Raw genomic sequence first — 16411 nt, 5'->3', positions numbered from 1 at the left:
TTGAGAACCGCTGGTGTAATCTAACCCCTTATTTTCTAAATGCTATAAATTTTCATTGTTTATCTTTATTGGTTTTTTCCTGCTTACAAAAGTGGTCATTCTTGTCAATTTTTTGATCGTTATAGAAAGAACACTAGCTTTTTTAAACTAGCAGTGTCTTGGATAGCTTTCAGTATGAGAGCCTATGGATCTGTCTCTTTGTTTTTATTAACTGCTATACAATATTTCATTCTATGGCTTGAGAAATATACACGTGCTTGAGAAATGATTGCTGAATGATGGACTAACATCCCTGAGTTGTACACTGAAGACAAACATCTTTAAGTCACAGTCTTGTCCAAAATGGCAAAAGCAAATTGGTCTAAAGTTTTATCTCCTGTTTTATTTCAGTAAGTCATAGAGTAGATCAAATAATAAATGGTATCATGAAACAATTCCATTGGGTTCCTTTAGGACTCTAAAGATTCTTTTTCTCTTTCAGAGTGTATAGCAGGCTGATGTGCATTTTGGTATGTTAATGGTTTATAGGTTTACATGCTTTGGGATCACTATTTTAAAATTCTCTTGACTGAAATGATAATTATTTGATGATATTCTAGAGTTTTGTGCTTACATTTTTAAAAGGAAATTGTTTAAAATGATTAAATTTACTAATTTTTTAGTAACAGCTCATAAAAGTAGAGGGAGGATGGGTGCTTCCATTTTAGCCATAGAAATCTAAGGCCCGGGACCCTTAATAACTTCTCTGTTGTGGGCCACTGGTTCATTGGCAGGTCAAAATCCAGCCATTTTTGTCCGGCTGGCGTGGTGCAGTGGTTGGGGGCGTGCAGGAGACAGCCGATCAATGACTCTATCTCTCTCTTGTTTCTATCTCTCTCTCCTCTCTCTTCCTCTCTCTGAAATAATTAAAAAAAGAAAATCCAGTCATTTTTACTTCCCAAAAGTCATGTGGTAAATTACCTTTTAATAGTAGCTAGTCATGTGTTTTAAAAGATAAAAGAGTAGAGCTACCTCTTAGAAGCAGGTGTACCCATTTGTGGGCAGCAGTCTATTAATCTCTACATCTCCTTTTTCTTCTTAATACTCTTTTTCTTCTTTTTGCCCCTCTTCCCAGCTATGCCTTAGGGATGTCATGACTACTTTGCATTTTGCTTTTCTCACTGTTGTCACACAGAGATGAAATGGCTGACTAACTCCTGAGTTGAAATGACAGAATACTGTAGCTCTGTTTTTCAGTGTGGTTCTGCATTACAGGGAATTTGATGAAGAAAAGAAGGGAATCTGTAAAGACCCATTTATCTATGAGGTATGAAAAATTTGTTTTTTAAACACAACTCAATAATCTTAAAATTGTGACTTTTAAAAAGTTGGGTTTATTGAAGTTAATTTGCATAAAGTAAATTTCACCCTTTTAGAGTGCAGTTCAATGAGTTCTTACAAATGCATTCAGTCATATAACCACCTCTATCAAGACATAGAACATTTCTATCACCTCCAAAAATCTCATGCCCCTTTATAGTCAACCCTTTTCTGTGTTCCCAGTCCCTAACAACCACTAATCTGTTTTCTATCTCTGTTTTCTGTCTTCTGTTTTGCCTTTTCCAGAATGTCATGTAAATAAAATCATACGGTTTGTAGCCTTTTGGGTCTAGCTTCTATCAATGAGTAATAATGCATTTGAGAGTCATCTGCGTTGTTGAGTGTATTAGTTCATTCCTTTATATTGCTGAACAGGTTTCCATCATGTGCATGCACTACAGTTTGGTTATCGTCTACCAGTTGAGGGACACTTGGATTGTGTCCAGTTTTTGATAGTTCTGAATAAAGCTGCTATAAACATGTATGAATTTATTAAGCATCTAATATATGCCAACTGTTTCATAGGTAAACTCCCCATAGAGTTTAATCCATAAAGTAATTAGTAACCTAAGGTAATTTTATACTAAAAGACAAGCTGGGGAGAAATAGTTGTAAATGATAAGGGTTAATATCCATATATAAAAAACATAAAAAGCTCTCTAAAATTAATAAGAAAAAAGACAACTATAATGGACACAAATAAGTAATCATAGAAGGAAAAATACAAATATCGTTATCTTGCACTATCTGAATTCTTGTCACCTGATACCTATATTAGTTACCTAGGGCTACTGTAACAAAGTACCACAAATTGGTTTGCTTAAAACATCAGAAATTTATTCTCTCACAGTTCTGGAGACTAGGAGTCTGAAATCAAAGTGTCAATAGGACCATGTTCCCACTGAAGGCTCTGGGAAAGTTTCTTTCTTTGTCTCTTCCTAGCTTTGGTGATTTTACTCTCTGAACTTGGTATCTAAATGCTTCAATATCCAAAATAAGAAATTAAACAGATTTAAATAATGAGAGATAATATGTTATAATAAGCATATTAGAGACTATTTATCTTCATTAGTGCTCAAGTAAACGAAAATGAAAACAATCACAAGGTACTATTTTTTTGCTATGAGACCATAAAAATAACGAGAATAGTGTATTGACATAAGTGATGGGAATGCAAATGTGTGTGGTATATGTGAAAGACAATATCAATATGATTTTATATATTTATCTTAAGAAAGTAATTGAAGATGTCCATTATCAATTGTTTTTTATGGAAAATAACTTGAAACTACTTAAATGTCTGACAGTGTGGAATTAGTTATATGATGGTAGAGCCATGACAGTCAAAGAACATCTAATAGCATGGAATTTTATGCTATAAAAACTATTAGAATATCCTATTTTTATTAGACAAAATCATATCTATATCTAAATAATAGATACATTTTTATTTAAATAGATTTATTTATATGCGTGGAAAAAGAGCTAGCAAATATGTACCAATAAGGCTAATAACAGTAATGATTACCCTGGCTAGTAGAATTATATGTGAGTTTTTTAAAATCTCTTTCAGCTTTCTATTTTCAAGCTTTTCTACAATAAATGTGTATTATAATTGGAATGAAAGACTATTTATTTCCTATAAACTGATAAAGTTTTAAATTCCATAGTTCAACCAGAAGAAAGGGTAACATTTTGTAAAGGGCTAATTTTGTGGTACATAACAATAAATACAGTGTGATTAGAGGAAAAGGCTGAAAGTGTGATCCTAATCCAAAGAAGGCTTTACAAGGCAGGGTGCATTTTAGGTGGGCCTTGAAGTATGTGTAGATATAGATATGAGCTACATTTTCTAAACATGAAAAACAACATGAGCAAAAAATAAATCTTTTAAAATATATGTCTTGTTCAAATTCTCCTTTCCAGTTACTTGCATAGAATTGGTCTTTATGTGTTTAAATATTTGTACAAATATTAAATATATAAAGCATTGCTTTACATTATCTGTTTTTAATAGGCTGATGTCCAAGTGCAGTTGATTGCCAAAGGCCAACCAAATCCTTTGAAAAATATTCTAAATGAAAATGATGTTGTATTCATCTTGGAAAAAGTGGTAAGTAGTACTTGGGCTTTGTGGTTGTTCTATTCTTGATAACCAAATTTAGTTTCATGGGAATAATCTCAAGTGTATACATTTTTTTATCAGCATATTTTTAAAAGTGGATTCTAATTCTTTCAGGAATAATTACAGTGTTGTCCAATAGAAATATGATGTGAACCACAGATGTAATTTAAAATTTCCTGGTAGTCCCATTAAAAAAGAAATAAGTGAAATTATCATACAGTAAAATTTACTTTTAAGAATGTTATGAATAGAATTATATAGTGTGTAACCTTTTGAATCTGGCTTCTTTCACTCAGTGTAATCCCTTTGAGAGTCTTCCAAGATGTGTGCATATCAGAGGCTCATTTCTTTTCATTGTTGAGTGGTGTCTCATGGTATGGACATATCACAGTTTATTTACTCTTTCACCCTTTGAAGAACATTGGGTTGTTTTCAGTCTTCAATGATCATGAAAAGAGCTACTATAATTTTTGTACAGATTTTTGTGTGTGCATAACTTTTTAAAAAATATATCTTTATTGATTTCAGAGAGAGGAAGAGAGAGAGAAAGATGGAAACATCAGTGGTGAGACAGTCATTGATCAACTGCCTCCTGCACGCCCCCAACTGGGGATTGAGCCCGCAACCCCGGCATGTGCCCTGACCGGGAATTGAGCCATGATCTGGATCCTAGGTCGATGCTCAACAGCTGGGCCATGCCCAGCAGGGCCACTTTTCTTTATAGTAAATACCCAGGAGTAGAATTGCTGGTCTGAAATTAGGTTTAGTAATGGTTTTTTAAATTTAATCTGATATATCTGAAATTGTAATTTCAATACCTAATTAATACAAAAATCATTAGTGAGATATTGTAAGTTCTTTTTTCCATACTGCATCTTTAAAATGTGATGTGTATTTTACATTTACATCTCAATTTGGTCTGGTCACATTTCAAGTGCTCAATAGCCACATGTGTCTACTGGCTACTGTAGTGAACAACACAGCATAAATAGCTATGACTCATAAAGTTCTACTTTAATTTTGTTTGTTAACTGTAACAAGAGGGAACTTCTTATTTCTTCTATCGCTTTATAATTACATCCTTAAACCTTTTTGTCTTAATTATGGTAACTGTTTTGACAGTTGTGGTTTTTATTGAGTGCTGATAATGCTGTCACATTACAGGATATCTTAGGGCGATCATTTCCTGAAGTAGATAGGAACAGGCTCTAATAGGGGAAAATGGACTTGACTTTACTTATTTATCTATTTTAAAAAATATATCTTGCCCTGCTGGGCGTGGCTCAGTGGTTGAGTATCCACCTAGGATCCAGGAGATCGAGGTTCGATTCCCGGTCAGGGCACATGCCTGGGCTGCAGGCTCGATCCCCAATGACTCTCTCATCATTGATGTTTCTGTCTGTCTCTCTTTCCCTCTCCTTTCCTCTCTCTGAAATCAATAAAGATATATTTAAAAATAAATAAATAAATAAAATAAAAAATATATCTTTATTGATTTCAGAGAGATGAGGGGAGATGGGGAGAGAGAGATAGAATTATCAATGATAAGAGAGTCATTGATCGGCTGCCTCCTGCACACTCTCTGCTGGGATCAAGCCCGCAACCTGGGCATGTGCCCTGACCAGGAATCAAACCACAATCTCCTGGATCATAGGTCGATGCTCAACCACTGAGCCACACTGGTGTGCTTGGATGTTCCTCTAGAACAGGGGTGGGGAACCTTTTTTTCTGACAAGGGTCATTTGCATATTTATAACATCATTTGAGGGCCATACAAAATGATCAACTTAAAAATTAGCTATGAAAGAATGCTCCTAGATTTATTGAATTTTGAGTCCCACCTGTGGTTGCCTTGGCAGGGCAAGACCAAATGATATGGCCTGGGGGCTGGACGTTCTCCATGCCTGCTTTGGAAGGAACATCTCTGTCTGCTTTAGAACCCTTATGCTGTCTTGGACAGGCATTGTGAATGAACAGGGAGCTCTTTAAGTGCACACACACAAAAACTCCTTTCTGAGGAGGGGAGCTACTTTGTCTTTTAAGTTAATGAATGAGTACTTATCTGTGTTGGACAAATGCTTGGAAAATAATTATAGATGAATTATGTGGTTGAATTTAGACTTTTGTTATGGGGAGAAGGGGAAATGTATGTATATAGAAACAAAGCTGAAAAGGTGAGGATGGTCAGATGAAGATAAATTATCCTGGAAATGGTAAAGATGAGCAGAGGGCATTTGTGGAAATCTGGGTTAGGATTCTAGGGAGAATGCAGCTTGGAGTTGTAAGGAGTTATCTGTAATTCAGTGAGGCCCTGGCATTGAACAATTAAAATAGCCTTTGTTTCTGCAAAGATCAGTAGAGCTTAATCATGAGTTTTAGGAGCATGATTATTGAAAAGTAGAACAGAGGAAAAAATGGTATTTCTTGGGTACCTCTAGTACTAGGAACTTTTTGGAAAGCCAGGCCGGCCTGCAAGGAAATGAAATTTGGAATCTGGCAAAAGAAAGTCAAAGTTGAGGAAACAAGCATTTAGTTCTGATACCTATTAAATTGGCAGAGGATTTACCACTAGAAGAGACTGCCTAGATTCATGTGTTGGCTTTGTACTCAGCAGCTATGTTATTATCCTAGGCAAGTTATTTAGCTATTCACTATCTCAGTTTTCCCATCTCTAAAACAGAGTTAATAACACTACCTGTCTCAGGGCTTTTATGAAGAATAAAAGAAAACTTAGAACAGAAGCTTGTACCTGGTAGTGCTTAGTAAATGTTAACTCATAATTGTTGTTGTTATTGGCAATACTAAGCTAGTTAACTAGTTAAACACATAGATATCAGAAATAAATATGCATCAGAACCCTGTAACACAAGTGAGAGTTGATAGCTCTAAGAGGAATAGCTTAAAGGAATCTTTGCACTTTGGGAGTGAAGAATTTGACAAAATCAGGGAGTCTCCTATGGGTTTTCCTTGGTATTTTGTCTATAGCTCATCATTTTGTACATGTTGGAGCACTTTTTTTTCTAATGGCATCAGATGCTTCCTTTATAAGTAGCAACCTAGAACAATATCTTTTGATAGGACAGTGGAAATACTTCTGATAGCTAGATAGGTTGGTACCAAACTGGTTTGTAGCTATGATTCTTGCCATATCCCAACTCTTTGTGTTTAAAGTTTTAGAAATTAGTGCATTATGTTCTAGCATAGTGAACAGTTGACTGTTACCTTATGTTTTCTTTCATTTGGTTAAATAAATTTAAAACATTTTTTAAAGCCTTTAGAGAAGGAAGAAACAAGCCATGTTGAAGAGCTACAATCTGAAGAAACTGCTATTTCTGATTTCTCTGCTGGTGAGAATGTTGGACCACTTGCTTTACCAGTTGGGAGGGCAAGGTAAGTTTTTTCTTAGTATTGAGGTAGGAATAGGGGTGGAGGTTGGGAATTTAAATTGAAGCATTCTTATAAACATTGGGGGGAAAAATATGTATTTAGCACAGATCCCTCCCTCCTTCCTTCCCCCTCCCCCTAAATATGTATACCCAACTCTCTACTGAATGTCCCAGTGGTATCCCAAACATGACCAAGAAGGCCGCAGTGATTGTCCCTTTCTCTATTCTCCTATACCACTTGTTGTTGCTTCTTAAATGTTTTCCTTGTGTCTAATCTGGTTCCCCTCCAATCTTTCTTCCTCACTGCTGCCAGAAAGTCTGATCAAGTTTCTTTCCTGCTTATAAATCCCTCAGCAGTTCTCATTGCCTCATGATAACATCCAAATTCCTTTTGAGTGACACATAGGAACCTTCCTTGTCTAATCCAGTGGTCTTCCACCAGGGATACCATGCCCAGTGGGCATTTGGAAATTGCAGGGGTACTTTTTGGTCATCATGATGACTGAGGGGAGCTATTTGGCTTGGGCCATGGATTGTAAATGTCCTGCAATGCATGGCACTCTCCTGCCCAGTGAGGAATGATCCTACCCTATTAGAAATTCTGCTGCCTCTCTCTGCCTTGCCAGGTTCACTTCCTGCTTCCTCCCTGTGCAGCCATATGCAATTCCTTCTGCCTGGCCTCCCCCACCTCCAGAACCAGACAGGTCCTTGCTATCAAGGAGTTCTGGAGAATAGAATCAGGAGAATAATAACATTTAGAGAATAACAACTGTAACAACATTCACAAAGCAACTTTCCTTCATGGCGGTTTTTGTTCATTTTGCTATGTAGAAGCTTTTAACACTTTTCAGTAGTTAAATTAAGCAACATTTTATTTCATGGCTTCTTGATTTTAAGTCACATTTGGCTTTTTTTCTTTTTCTCTCCCACAACTTAAACATTATTTATTTATATTGTTTTCTCCAGCCAGTGTTTGTTGGGATTCACCCATATGCTTATCATTTCTTTGCTTTCCATTTCTTCTTGCTTTTCAGACCTTCCTTCTGGGATTATTGTATTTCCTTTTTGAAGTATAGTCCCTTAGAAATTCCTTTCCTGAACATCTGTTGGTAATAAATTCAGTTTTCATCTGTTTTAAAAAAAATTTAAGCCACATTTTTGGTAACTTAATTTTGATATGCTTTCAAATTTACAGAACAGTTACAAGAATAATGGAGGAACTTCTGTATGTCCTTAACCCAGATTCAACAATTGTTTATGTTTTGTTGTATCTGCTTTGTCGTTCTTTTATGCCGCCTCCTCCTGTCCCACTACCACCATCTATATCCACATACCACACATGCAACTTTTTTAGTATGTTGGAGACATTGTACTCCTTTACCCATAAGTATTTTACTATATATTTCCTAAGAACAAATACATCTCTTGTATAACCACAGAACAATGATCAGAATCTGGATTTTTAACATTGTTATAATACTATTATCTAATCCACAATCCATATCCTAATTTCCTTAAGTGTCCCAATGACTAATAACTTAGAGCATCTTTTCATCCTACTTATTTCCTTAGCTTAATCTCATACCATACTTCCACTCTCACTGAACCTCTACCCTTGCTGTATTGAACTCCCTGCTTATAGTAGCTCTGTACCTGTCATTGTCACTTTCTGGTGTGTCATTCTTGATCTGCCTTGTGTGCTCATCTCTCACTTCTTCATTGGGTGAAATATTTATGTACATTTTCAGATTTTTGTTTCTGGGAGACCTTTCATGATATCTTTGGAAAAGAAAAATTCTTGACTGTTCACAATCTCTATCTATAATTTATTCTTTCTACTCTTGTTTTCAAGGCAGTTCATTGGACTTTACACCATGGCTCATAATCCTAATATGACCCATTTGAAGATTAATCGGCCAGTTACTGCCCTTCCTCCCCTTTGGGTAAGGTGTGACAGTTCAGATCCTGAAGGGACCTGTTGGCTAGGAGCTGAGCTTATCACGACAAATAACAGCATTACAGGAATTGTCTTATATGTGGTCAGTTGTAAAGGTGAGAGCTCACTCTTACTGCTTTTATGGGTGTATGGGTGTATATTTATTTATTTGATAGTCACTGTTTTGTGGTTTTTACTGAAAGTTGATATCGTTTAGAGGGAAGTGCACTCGGTGGAACTTGTGTTAGCCACCATGAATTTAGTCTAGTGTATAACTTGCAGCATGTAGGTGATATTCCGGAAACAGATCTCCAAAAGCCTGGACAGGAGTTTATGGCTGTTTTGTTTGGGTTTCATCTGATTTGTATGGGTATAATTTTGGAAATTTTCATTAAAGGATCAGAAACGGAATATAATGACAATCACCTGTGATTTAAACCTAAATTTCAACTGTTATTAGTGTTAAGTTGTAGTACCCTCAGAATTTTAATTTTCTAGTGTTAAGATGTAATTTTGAATTGTACATTTAAATTTTTTCCTTCTTTCATGTCCCATAGCTGATAAAAATTATTTTGAAAACCTTGAAGACTTAAAAAATTCACATAAGAAAAGACATCACTTGTCTACTGTAAGTATTTCTCTTCTCATATTATTTTCTTCAAACTGTTACTGACCTCACTTCCTATTTAAAGGTTTTTTTCACTTCTGTGTGAGGACATGCTTTTCTGTGGTATCAAAATGTTTGTTTGTTTCATATCAGCTAATGACTAAAATTAAAATATATGCCTTGCCTTTTAGCTAATCTTTGCGATTAAAAATAATTGTCTTATTTTTCCATTTGGGATGAAAGTATAGTACTGAAAATGGGCCTTTGGTCACATGAAAGCATAGCTGTTAGTATGCTGGATGCCCTCTTTTCAGGTTACAGCCAGGGGCTTTGCCCAGTATGAGCTCTTGAAGTCCACTGCCTTGGATGATACAGTCTCCACATCACAGACTACGATCACTTTGGATATTTCCTGGAGTCCTGTGGATGAGATTCTTCAAATCCCTCCACTCTCTTCAACTGCAACTCTGGTAGGAGCAAGCCCTGTTTTCTGTTGAGTTTACTCAGTGTAGGTTTACTTTTAATTTGCTCGTTGCTGGTGCTGCATGCTTCCAGTCCCAACCCTAGCCCCAGCCCCCCCCGCCACCCAGCTCTTGACAGCTTGTCCCTGAAGTACCCAGAGAGGCCAGTGAAGGTTTTGCCAGGTGGTCTGATCTATAAGTTGCCCACAGCACTGCAGTTATATAACTTAAGAATTTTCCAGTGATTAATAAAGTCTCTTGAGTTGGAACTCAAGTGAAATTATCAAAGTGGCATCATCTCTGCTATTTTTATTATTATTTTTTCAATTGCAGCTGACATTTAATATTATATTAGTTTCAGGTGTACAGCATAGTGTTGGACATTTATATAACTTATGAAGTGATTCCCCTGATAAGTTTAGTAGCCACCTGGCACCATACACAGTTATTATAATATTATTGACTGTGTTCCCTATGTTGTACTTTACATCCCTGTCATCTCTGCTATTCTTTTTTTTGTTGTTAATCCTCACCAGAGAATATTTTTTTCCATTGCTTTTCAGAGAGAGTAGAAGGGAGGGAAGATGGGAGAGAGAGAGAGATTAATATTGATGTGAGAGAGACACATCAACTGGTTGCCTCCCACACATGCCCTGACAAGGGGTGACCGGGGGCAGGAAAAGAACCAGCAACCCAGGTATGTGCCCTTGACCAGGAATCGAACCTATAACCCTTTGGCATGAGGGCTGACGCTTTACCCATTGAATCACACCAGCCAGGACATCTCTGCTATTCTTAAAGGAGTGCATATATTGGCACTACATCAAGAATTATTCTATTGAGCCTTTTCACCCTATAACATTTCTAGGAATCTATCTTAAGAAATTAATCAGAATTGCTAACAAATACATGTACAAAGCTATTCGCAGTGATATAGCTGTGTTTCCAAAATATTAAAAACAAGACCTGAATGTTCAATAGGGAAATGACTAAAATAGATTTCCATCATGATTAAATATTACACCTTCTTGAAAAATCTATATTTAAAGTGTCTTTTATAATAATAGGAAATGCTTATTAAGTAGACAAGTAGAAAGTATAAAATTGAATGTATAGTACAATCTCAACTATGTTTTTTAAAATGTGTACACAGAAGCCTGGATAGCTCTTTATTAAACTAGTGGTTCCTGCAGGGTGGTGGGATTATGGATAATCATATTCTTAATGCTTTTCCTTCAGTAGGAATTTACATACAACAGAATTTAATTTTTTTTTCACCCCCTTTTTAAATAATATCTTAGGGTTGTAAAATTTTACCTCCAGGTAGGACAGCATACTGTTAGGAGTCTAAGGAACATATTTATTCAGGGAGGTGTATTTTTGGTATGTGGTAATGCTAAGTTTATCATTGAGTCTTGAGCTGTATTTATATTTCTCCTACTTGTCCTTTGGAAAGTTGGTGGGAGAGAGCAGGAGAGCATGTAAAGAGAGCAATTGTTCCAGGCAGGTACAATTGTGGTATAGAAATGGGGTGTGATGACCCTAATTTAGGTTACTATATTGGGATGATCTATGGTATCTCTGAGTGAGATGTTCTAAGTGAAGTTTTGCCCTACTTTTTCAATTCATTAGTGCTTTATGAAATGTATTTTGTAATGTGTGGGTAGTTTGAAATGCAAGTAACTGTTATCCTTATGCTGAGAAGATGGGATTACCAGTGAAAACTGACTTTGGGAAATTTTTAGAATATTAAAGTGGAATCGGGAGATCCCAGAAGTCCTTTGAATCATCTTCAGAGAGAACTGAAATTTCTCCTTGTGAGTATCCTTCTGGCATTTGTAACTTGCATTAAATCTCATGTTTTCGTAAAAAATGTTTGCTAATATCATTGTTATTTAGTTTTGTGTTCTTCAGAATTTGTTCCAAATGTTATGTATGCATTGGATACTCTTGGCAATTTGGGCAACTTAATTTTACTATGTGGTAGTTGTCCGTACATTTAAAGTGAGCATTAGTTAGATAATTAATAGCTACAGTTCTGCCTTTTTGACTGGAGTGTTTGGTTTTTATTTATTGATGGATTCCCCTCTTTCCAGGTGAGTTAGCTGCCAATTTATTTCACATGCATATGTAATCTGCTTGTTAATAGCTTGGGTTTTGATTGATGCTAAAGATTAATGAGCATATATTTCAAGAATTTGATATTTCAGTAATTTTAGCTCCACTCTACAAATTGAATCTCAAGGGGGTGCCTCATTTTAATGCAGTAGAAAGTCCAAGTGTCTTAGCTTGTCATACAAAGTCAGTTATATCCAATCACTGCCCTACTTTTTTTTTAAACAGCTTCATTGAGATATGTTACATCCCATAAAATTTGCTTGTTCAATGGTTTTTAGTATACTTACAGAGTTGTATAACCATGACCATCTTTAATTTTAGATCATTTTCATCACCCCCAAAAGAAATCCCATACCCATTAGCAGTCACCTGTCACCCCCATCAGTGGTCGCCCCTGGCAATCACTAATGTGCTTTCTGTAGTACTTTTTCTACCTTTCTCACTTGTCTTCTTGAAAGCTCCTCTTCCAAGACTGCTCCTCTTCCAAGCATGTGGGCTGCCATCATGCTTCTGCCCTCATGTCTCTGCCCTTTTCTCGCCACCCTGGCAGAGCTTACACGTTCAGTGATTTGACTGATGCCTTTATGAGGGAACTCCAGATCCCTTCTTTTTCTTTTTCTTTTTTTAATCCTTACCTGATCAGGGTACATAATATTTTTATGTAAATTTCCAGTTTGTTTTACATTTGTTCCCAATTATTTCATATGTATTACCAGTTCTTTTTTTTCTTTTTTTTAAATATATCTTTACTGATTTCAGAGAGAGGAATGGAGAGGGGGAGAGAGAGAGATAGAAACATCAATGATGAGAGAGTCATTGATCGGCTGCCTCCTGCACGCCCCCAGCTGGGGACTGAGCCCACAACCCAGGCATGTGCCCTGACCGGGAATCAAACCACAATCTCCTGGATCCTAGGTCAATGCTCAACGGCTGAGCCACTGCCATCCGGGCCCAGTTCTTCTTAACCAAAATTAAAAGCATCTTCAGGCCAGGCTCATCAGTTTTGACTCTTGTAGCATCTATGCACATGGCATCATAGTTCAGAACATTGTCTTTGGGTGTATGTCCTAGCACCGTCAGTTACTAATTGTGTGACCTTAAGCAGGTTACTTTAGCCTCTCTTAGCTTCAATAAAATGAAGGTAAATAGTAATATCTGCTTCATAGAGATTTTGTGAAGATTAAATAACATATACTATATATGAAACACTCAGAACAGTCCTGGCATGTGATTAAATACTCAGGAAATAGTAATACTATTAACTATATCCTTACTGATTAAACTGTGTTTTCTGCTAACAAGCTTTTGGGTTTTTTAAATCTCCCATAGGTTTTGGCTGATGGTTTGAGGACTGGTGTAACTGAATGGCCTGCACCTCTGGAAGCAAAATCTGCTGTTGAACTTGTGCAAGAATTTCTGAATGGTGTTTGTTTTCCTAATTCACGCTTCTACATTGTTTATTTTTCTTAATTGGGAATTTATACTTTATTTAAATAGAAGTTGTCTTTTTAGACTTTGTATTGTTTTGGGTTGGGCTATATAAATTATGAAGTCTGTTGTGGTCAGAAGGACGGCTTTCAGTTGGAATTGCTAATGGCAACAGCCTAAGTAATTTTAAGAATAAGAGTTAATTTAAAATTAATATATCACAACCATATTTGAGATTGTAGGAGAAGAGAGATGGAACAGTAATAGTAATGTTCAAGCACCTGCCATGTGCCTAGCATTGTGTGTCGGGCTTTCACTCTACCTCAGTTCACCCCTACCCAGGGTGTATCTATTATGACTTCCATTGGAGAGTTAAAAGTAATTTGCTAAAATCCCCACTTGTACTTTTACTGTCCTCATTTGCTACTTGAAAATAAGATTAGGATGGAAATAATTTCGAAAGCAGAAAAATAAAATCCAGAATTAATAAGTTTTTGCCACTTTTCTAGACTTAAATAAGCTGGATGGATTTGGTGATTCTACAAAAAAAGACACAGAAGTAAGTGATTGTTAGCATTTAGAAATGTACACTGAAATAGCTTTTAAAATGTGATTGTACTGTTGTCCTTCATGCTGTATCATCCATGTCAAATGGATCTGGTACAGCAAAGGCAGTGGAGAGTAATCTTTTCTTGGTCTTTAATGTCAGCACTGGTGATTGTTTTCCTTAAGGGCTGATAAGTAGTTTTACACAGAACTAATACATATGTATTACTAATTCTCAACTGCAGAGATGTAGAAATGAGTATGTTAATATACTATAACATGGTATTACTTTAGTATATTAAAAGACGGCATGTTAATATGCCAGAGGTGATACTATTATTATTATTTTTTAAATATGTTTTTATTGATTTCAGAGAGGAAGGGATAGGGAGAGAGAGATAGAAACATCAGTGATGAGAGGCTCATTGACTGACTGCTTCCTGCACACCCCTGCTAGAGATCAAGCCTGCAACTCAGGCGTGTGCCCCGACCAGGAATCGAACTGCGATCTCCTGGATCAGAGATCAGTGCTCAACTGCTGAGCCACGTTGGGCAGGCCAGAGGTGTTATTATTAAATTAAACTAATTGTGTTGTTATATAATAAACAGGAAAATGGAGACAACAGTAATTTAATTAAATATTTTTACATGAAGGAAAGTTGATGCTTATCTTTGGCATCACAGTTTTAAAACAATTTTAGGGGCCCAATTTTTCACTGTCTGTTGATCTGTGGCTTCTCATTAGTGAATGAAGTTGTAGAACATTCATTCACATCTTTCTCTGTGTGTGTGTGTTCATGGGCCCACATTTTCTCAGAGTAACATTTGAAAGTTTATTGGCCTTAAACTAATTCACTTTAAAAAAAAATTAAACTGCGTATTCTGTGGCACTTCTTTTTCAGACAGTGAAGCATGACAGTGCTGCATTTGATCGTTCCATCGAGTGTCTTTTCACAGTACGGGGAGATCTCGATTTTGCTGAGCAGCTGTGGTGCAAAATGAGTAGTAGTAGGTGTTCATAATGGTTGTAAAATAAAAAAATCTTTTTCTGTTACTTCTTAGGTTTACTTTTAACTTGGTCTTTTGGAAATAATACAGCGTGTCCAAGTCTGGTTCCTGTTTTACAAATTCATTTCTAATAATACACTGGCATATTCTACTCAAGAATTGTACTAATAATATAAGGCAGTTCGTAGAATCTATTCTTCTGCCTAAGTCTTAGGTGGGTTTTAGGCTGTGTTTATATGAATCAAAACATATACCTTAGTGAAATTGCAATGATTAGAGAAAGGAAAATACATTCCTTAATATTCTACTAAGTGTGTTATTTTGTGGCAGTTTAATTTCTTTCTTTAGAAATGCATTGTCTTTTTCTTTTCTCTTCCCCATCCATAAAGTACAGATACTTGTCTTCCTTTTTACTTGTATATGCTTAAGATTAATGACATATTTGATCTGCAGAAATACCATGAAAATAATGTTAGACTGACTTGTTTTTCAAGGTGTGATTTCATATCAAGACTTGGTAAAGTGTTTCACGTTGATCATCCAGAGTCTACTACGTGGTGATATACAGCCATGGGTAGGTTTAGTATTGTGTGTGTTGAATGTTTTTCCAGCAGCATAGCATGATGGTTAAGGACACAGGCTCTGGAACATACTGTCTGAGCTTGAGTTCCAACCCTGTGACTTACTAGCTGTGTAAACTTGGGAAGATTCCTTTTTTCGTCTGTGTGCTGGTTTCCTCATCTGTAAAGTAGGGGTAGGAATAATACCTACCTCATAGGTATTTGTTTAGGATTAATTTAATTAATGTAAAGCTCTTAGCACCAAGCTTATGGGTAAGTGCTCAGTATTTATAAGCTACTAATATTGTCATTGTTACTATCGCTGTGAACGATAATTCTCATGTACTACTGATAAGGGTATAATTTGGAACACTCTCTTAAAAGCAATTTTCATAATGATCCTGAAAATGTGTCATGCCCTTTGAATCAATAATTCTTTTGTTAGGATCCATCCTAAGCTTAGACATGTGTATCAAGATTCTTTATATTAGAATAGTCATTAGAGTTTCATTTATGGTAGCAAAAAATTATAAATAACCTAAATTCCCACTATTAATGAAACGACTAAGTAAATAATAATATAACCACATAATGGCACATGTAATAGTTGCTAAAAAGTGATGCTGACAGATGATGTGGAGAAATGCTTGTAGTGTTGAAAACGTAAATTTTGGAGAGAAAAAGTGGCAGCAAATATGCTAAAATGTTTTAGCAGTACTTCTGGTGTTAGGGTTACAAGTGAGTTTTTCTAACTGCATTATAAATTTCTATACTTCATGAATTTTCCGTAATGAATTTTTGCTTCTATAATCAAGAAAGAGCTATGTAAAAAGCTAGAAACAAAAAGATTCCTTATTTAATAGGAATTACTGTAAGT

At 35.9% G+C, this 16411-nt stretch overlaps 1 protein-coding gene across 2 annotated transcripts in view; it reads left to right on the top strand.

Moving 5' to 3' along the window:
* ZWILCH (zwilch kinetochore protein) overlaps window positions 1-16411 on the top strand; it is a 32244-nt gene that overhangs the window by 792 nt on the left and 15041 nt on the right. Inside the window, exons 2-12 of one of the 2 annotated variants that reach the window (XM_016208647.2) lie at window positions 1255-1306; window positions 3377-3472; window positions 6756-6874; window positions 8723-8922; window positions 9364-9434; window positions 9728-9883; window positions 11620-11691; window positions 13322-13415; window positions 13930-13979; window positions 14869-14974; window positions 15469-15548. In XM_016208647.2, coding sequence (XP_016064133.2) covers window positions 1255-1306; window positions 3377-3472; window positions 6756-6874; window positions 8723-8922; window positions 9364-9434; window positions 9728-9883; window positions 11620-11691; window positions 13322-13415; window positions 13930-13979; window positions 14869-14974; window positions 15469-15548 — 1096 coding nt within the window. Of the gene's footprint in view, window positions 1-1254; window positions 1307-3376; window positions 3473-6755; window positions 6875-8722; window positions 8923-9363; window positions 9435-9727; window positions 9884-11619; window positions 11692-13321; window positions 13416-13929; window positions 13980-14868; window positions 14975-15468; window positions 15549-16411 lie in introns of those variants that run through there. The other variant, XM_016208648.2, reaches the window with a different exon arrangement.

This window comes from Miniopterus natalensis, chromosome 1 (genome assembly GCF_054644295.1).
Source record: "Miniopterus natalensis isolate mMinNat1 chromosome 1, mMinNat1.hap1, whole genome shotgun sequence".
NCBI lineage: Eukaryota > Metazoa > Chordata > Mammalia > Chiroptera > Miniopteridae > Miniopterus > Miniopterus natalensis.
Note: the sequence above shows the minus strand (reverse complement) of the source record. Positions and strands in the feature narration are given on the sequence as shown.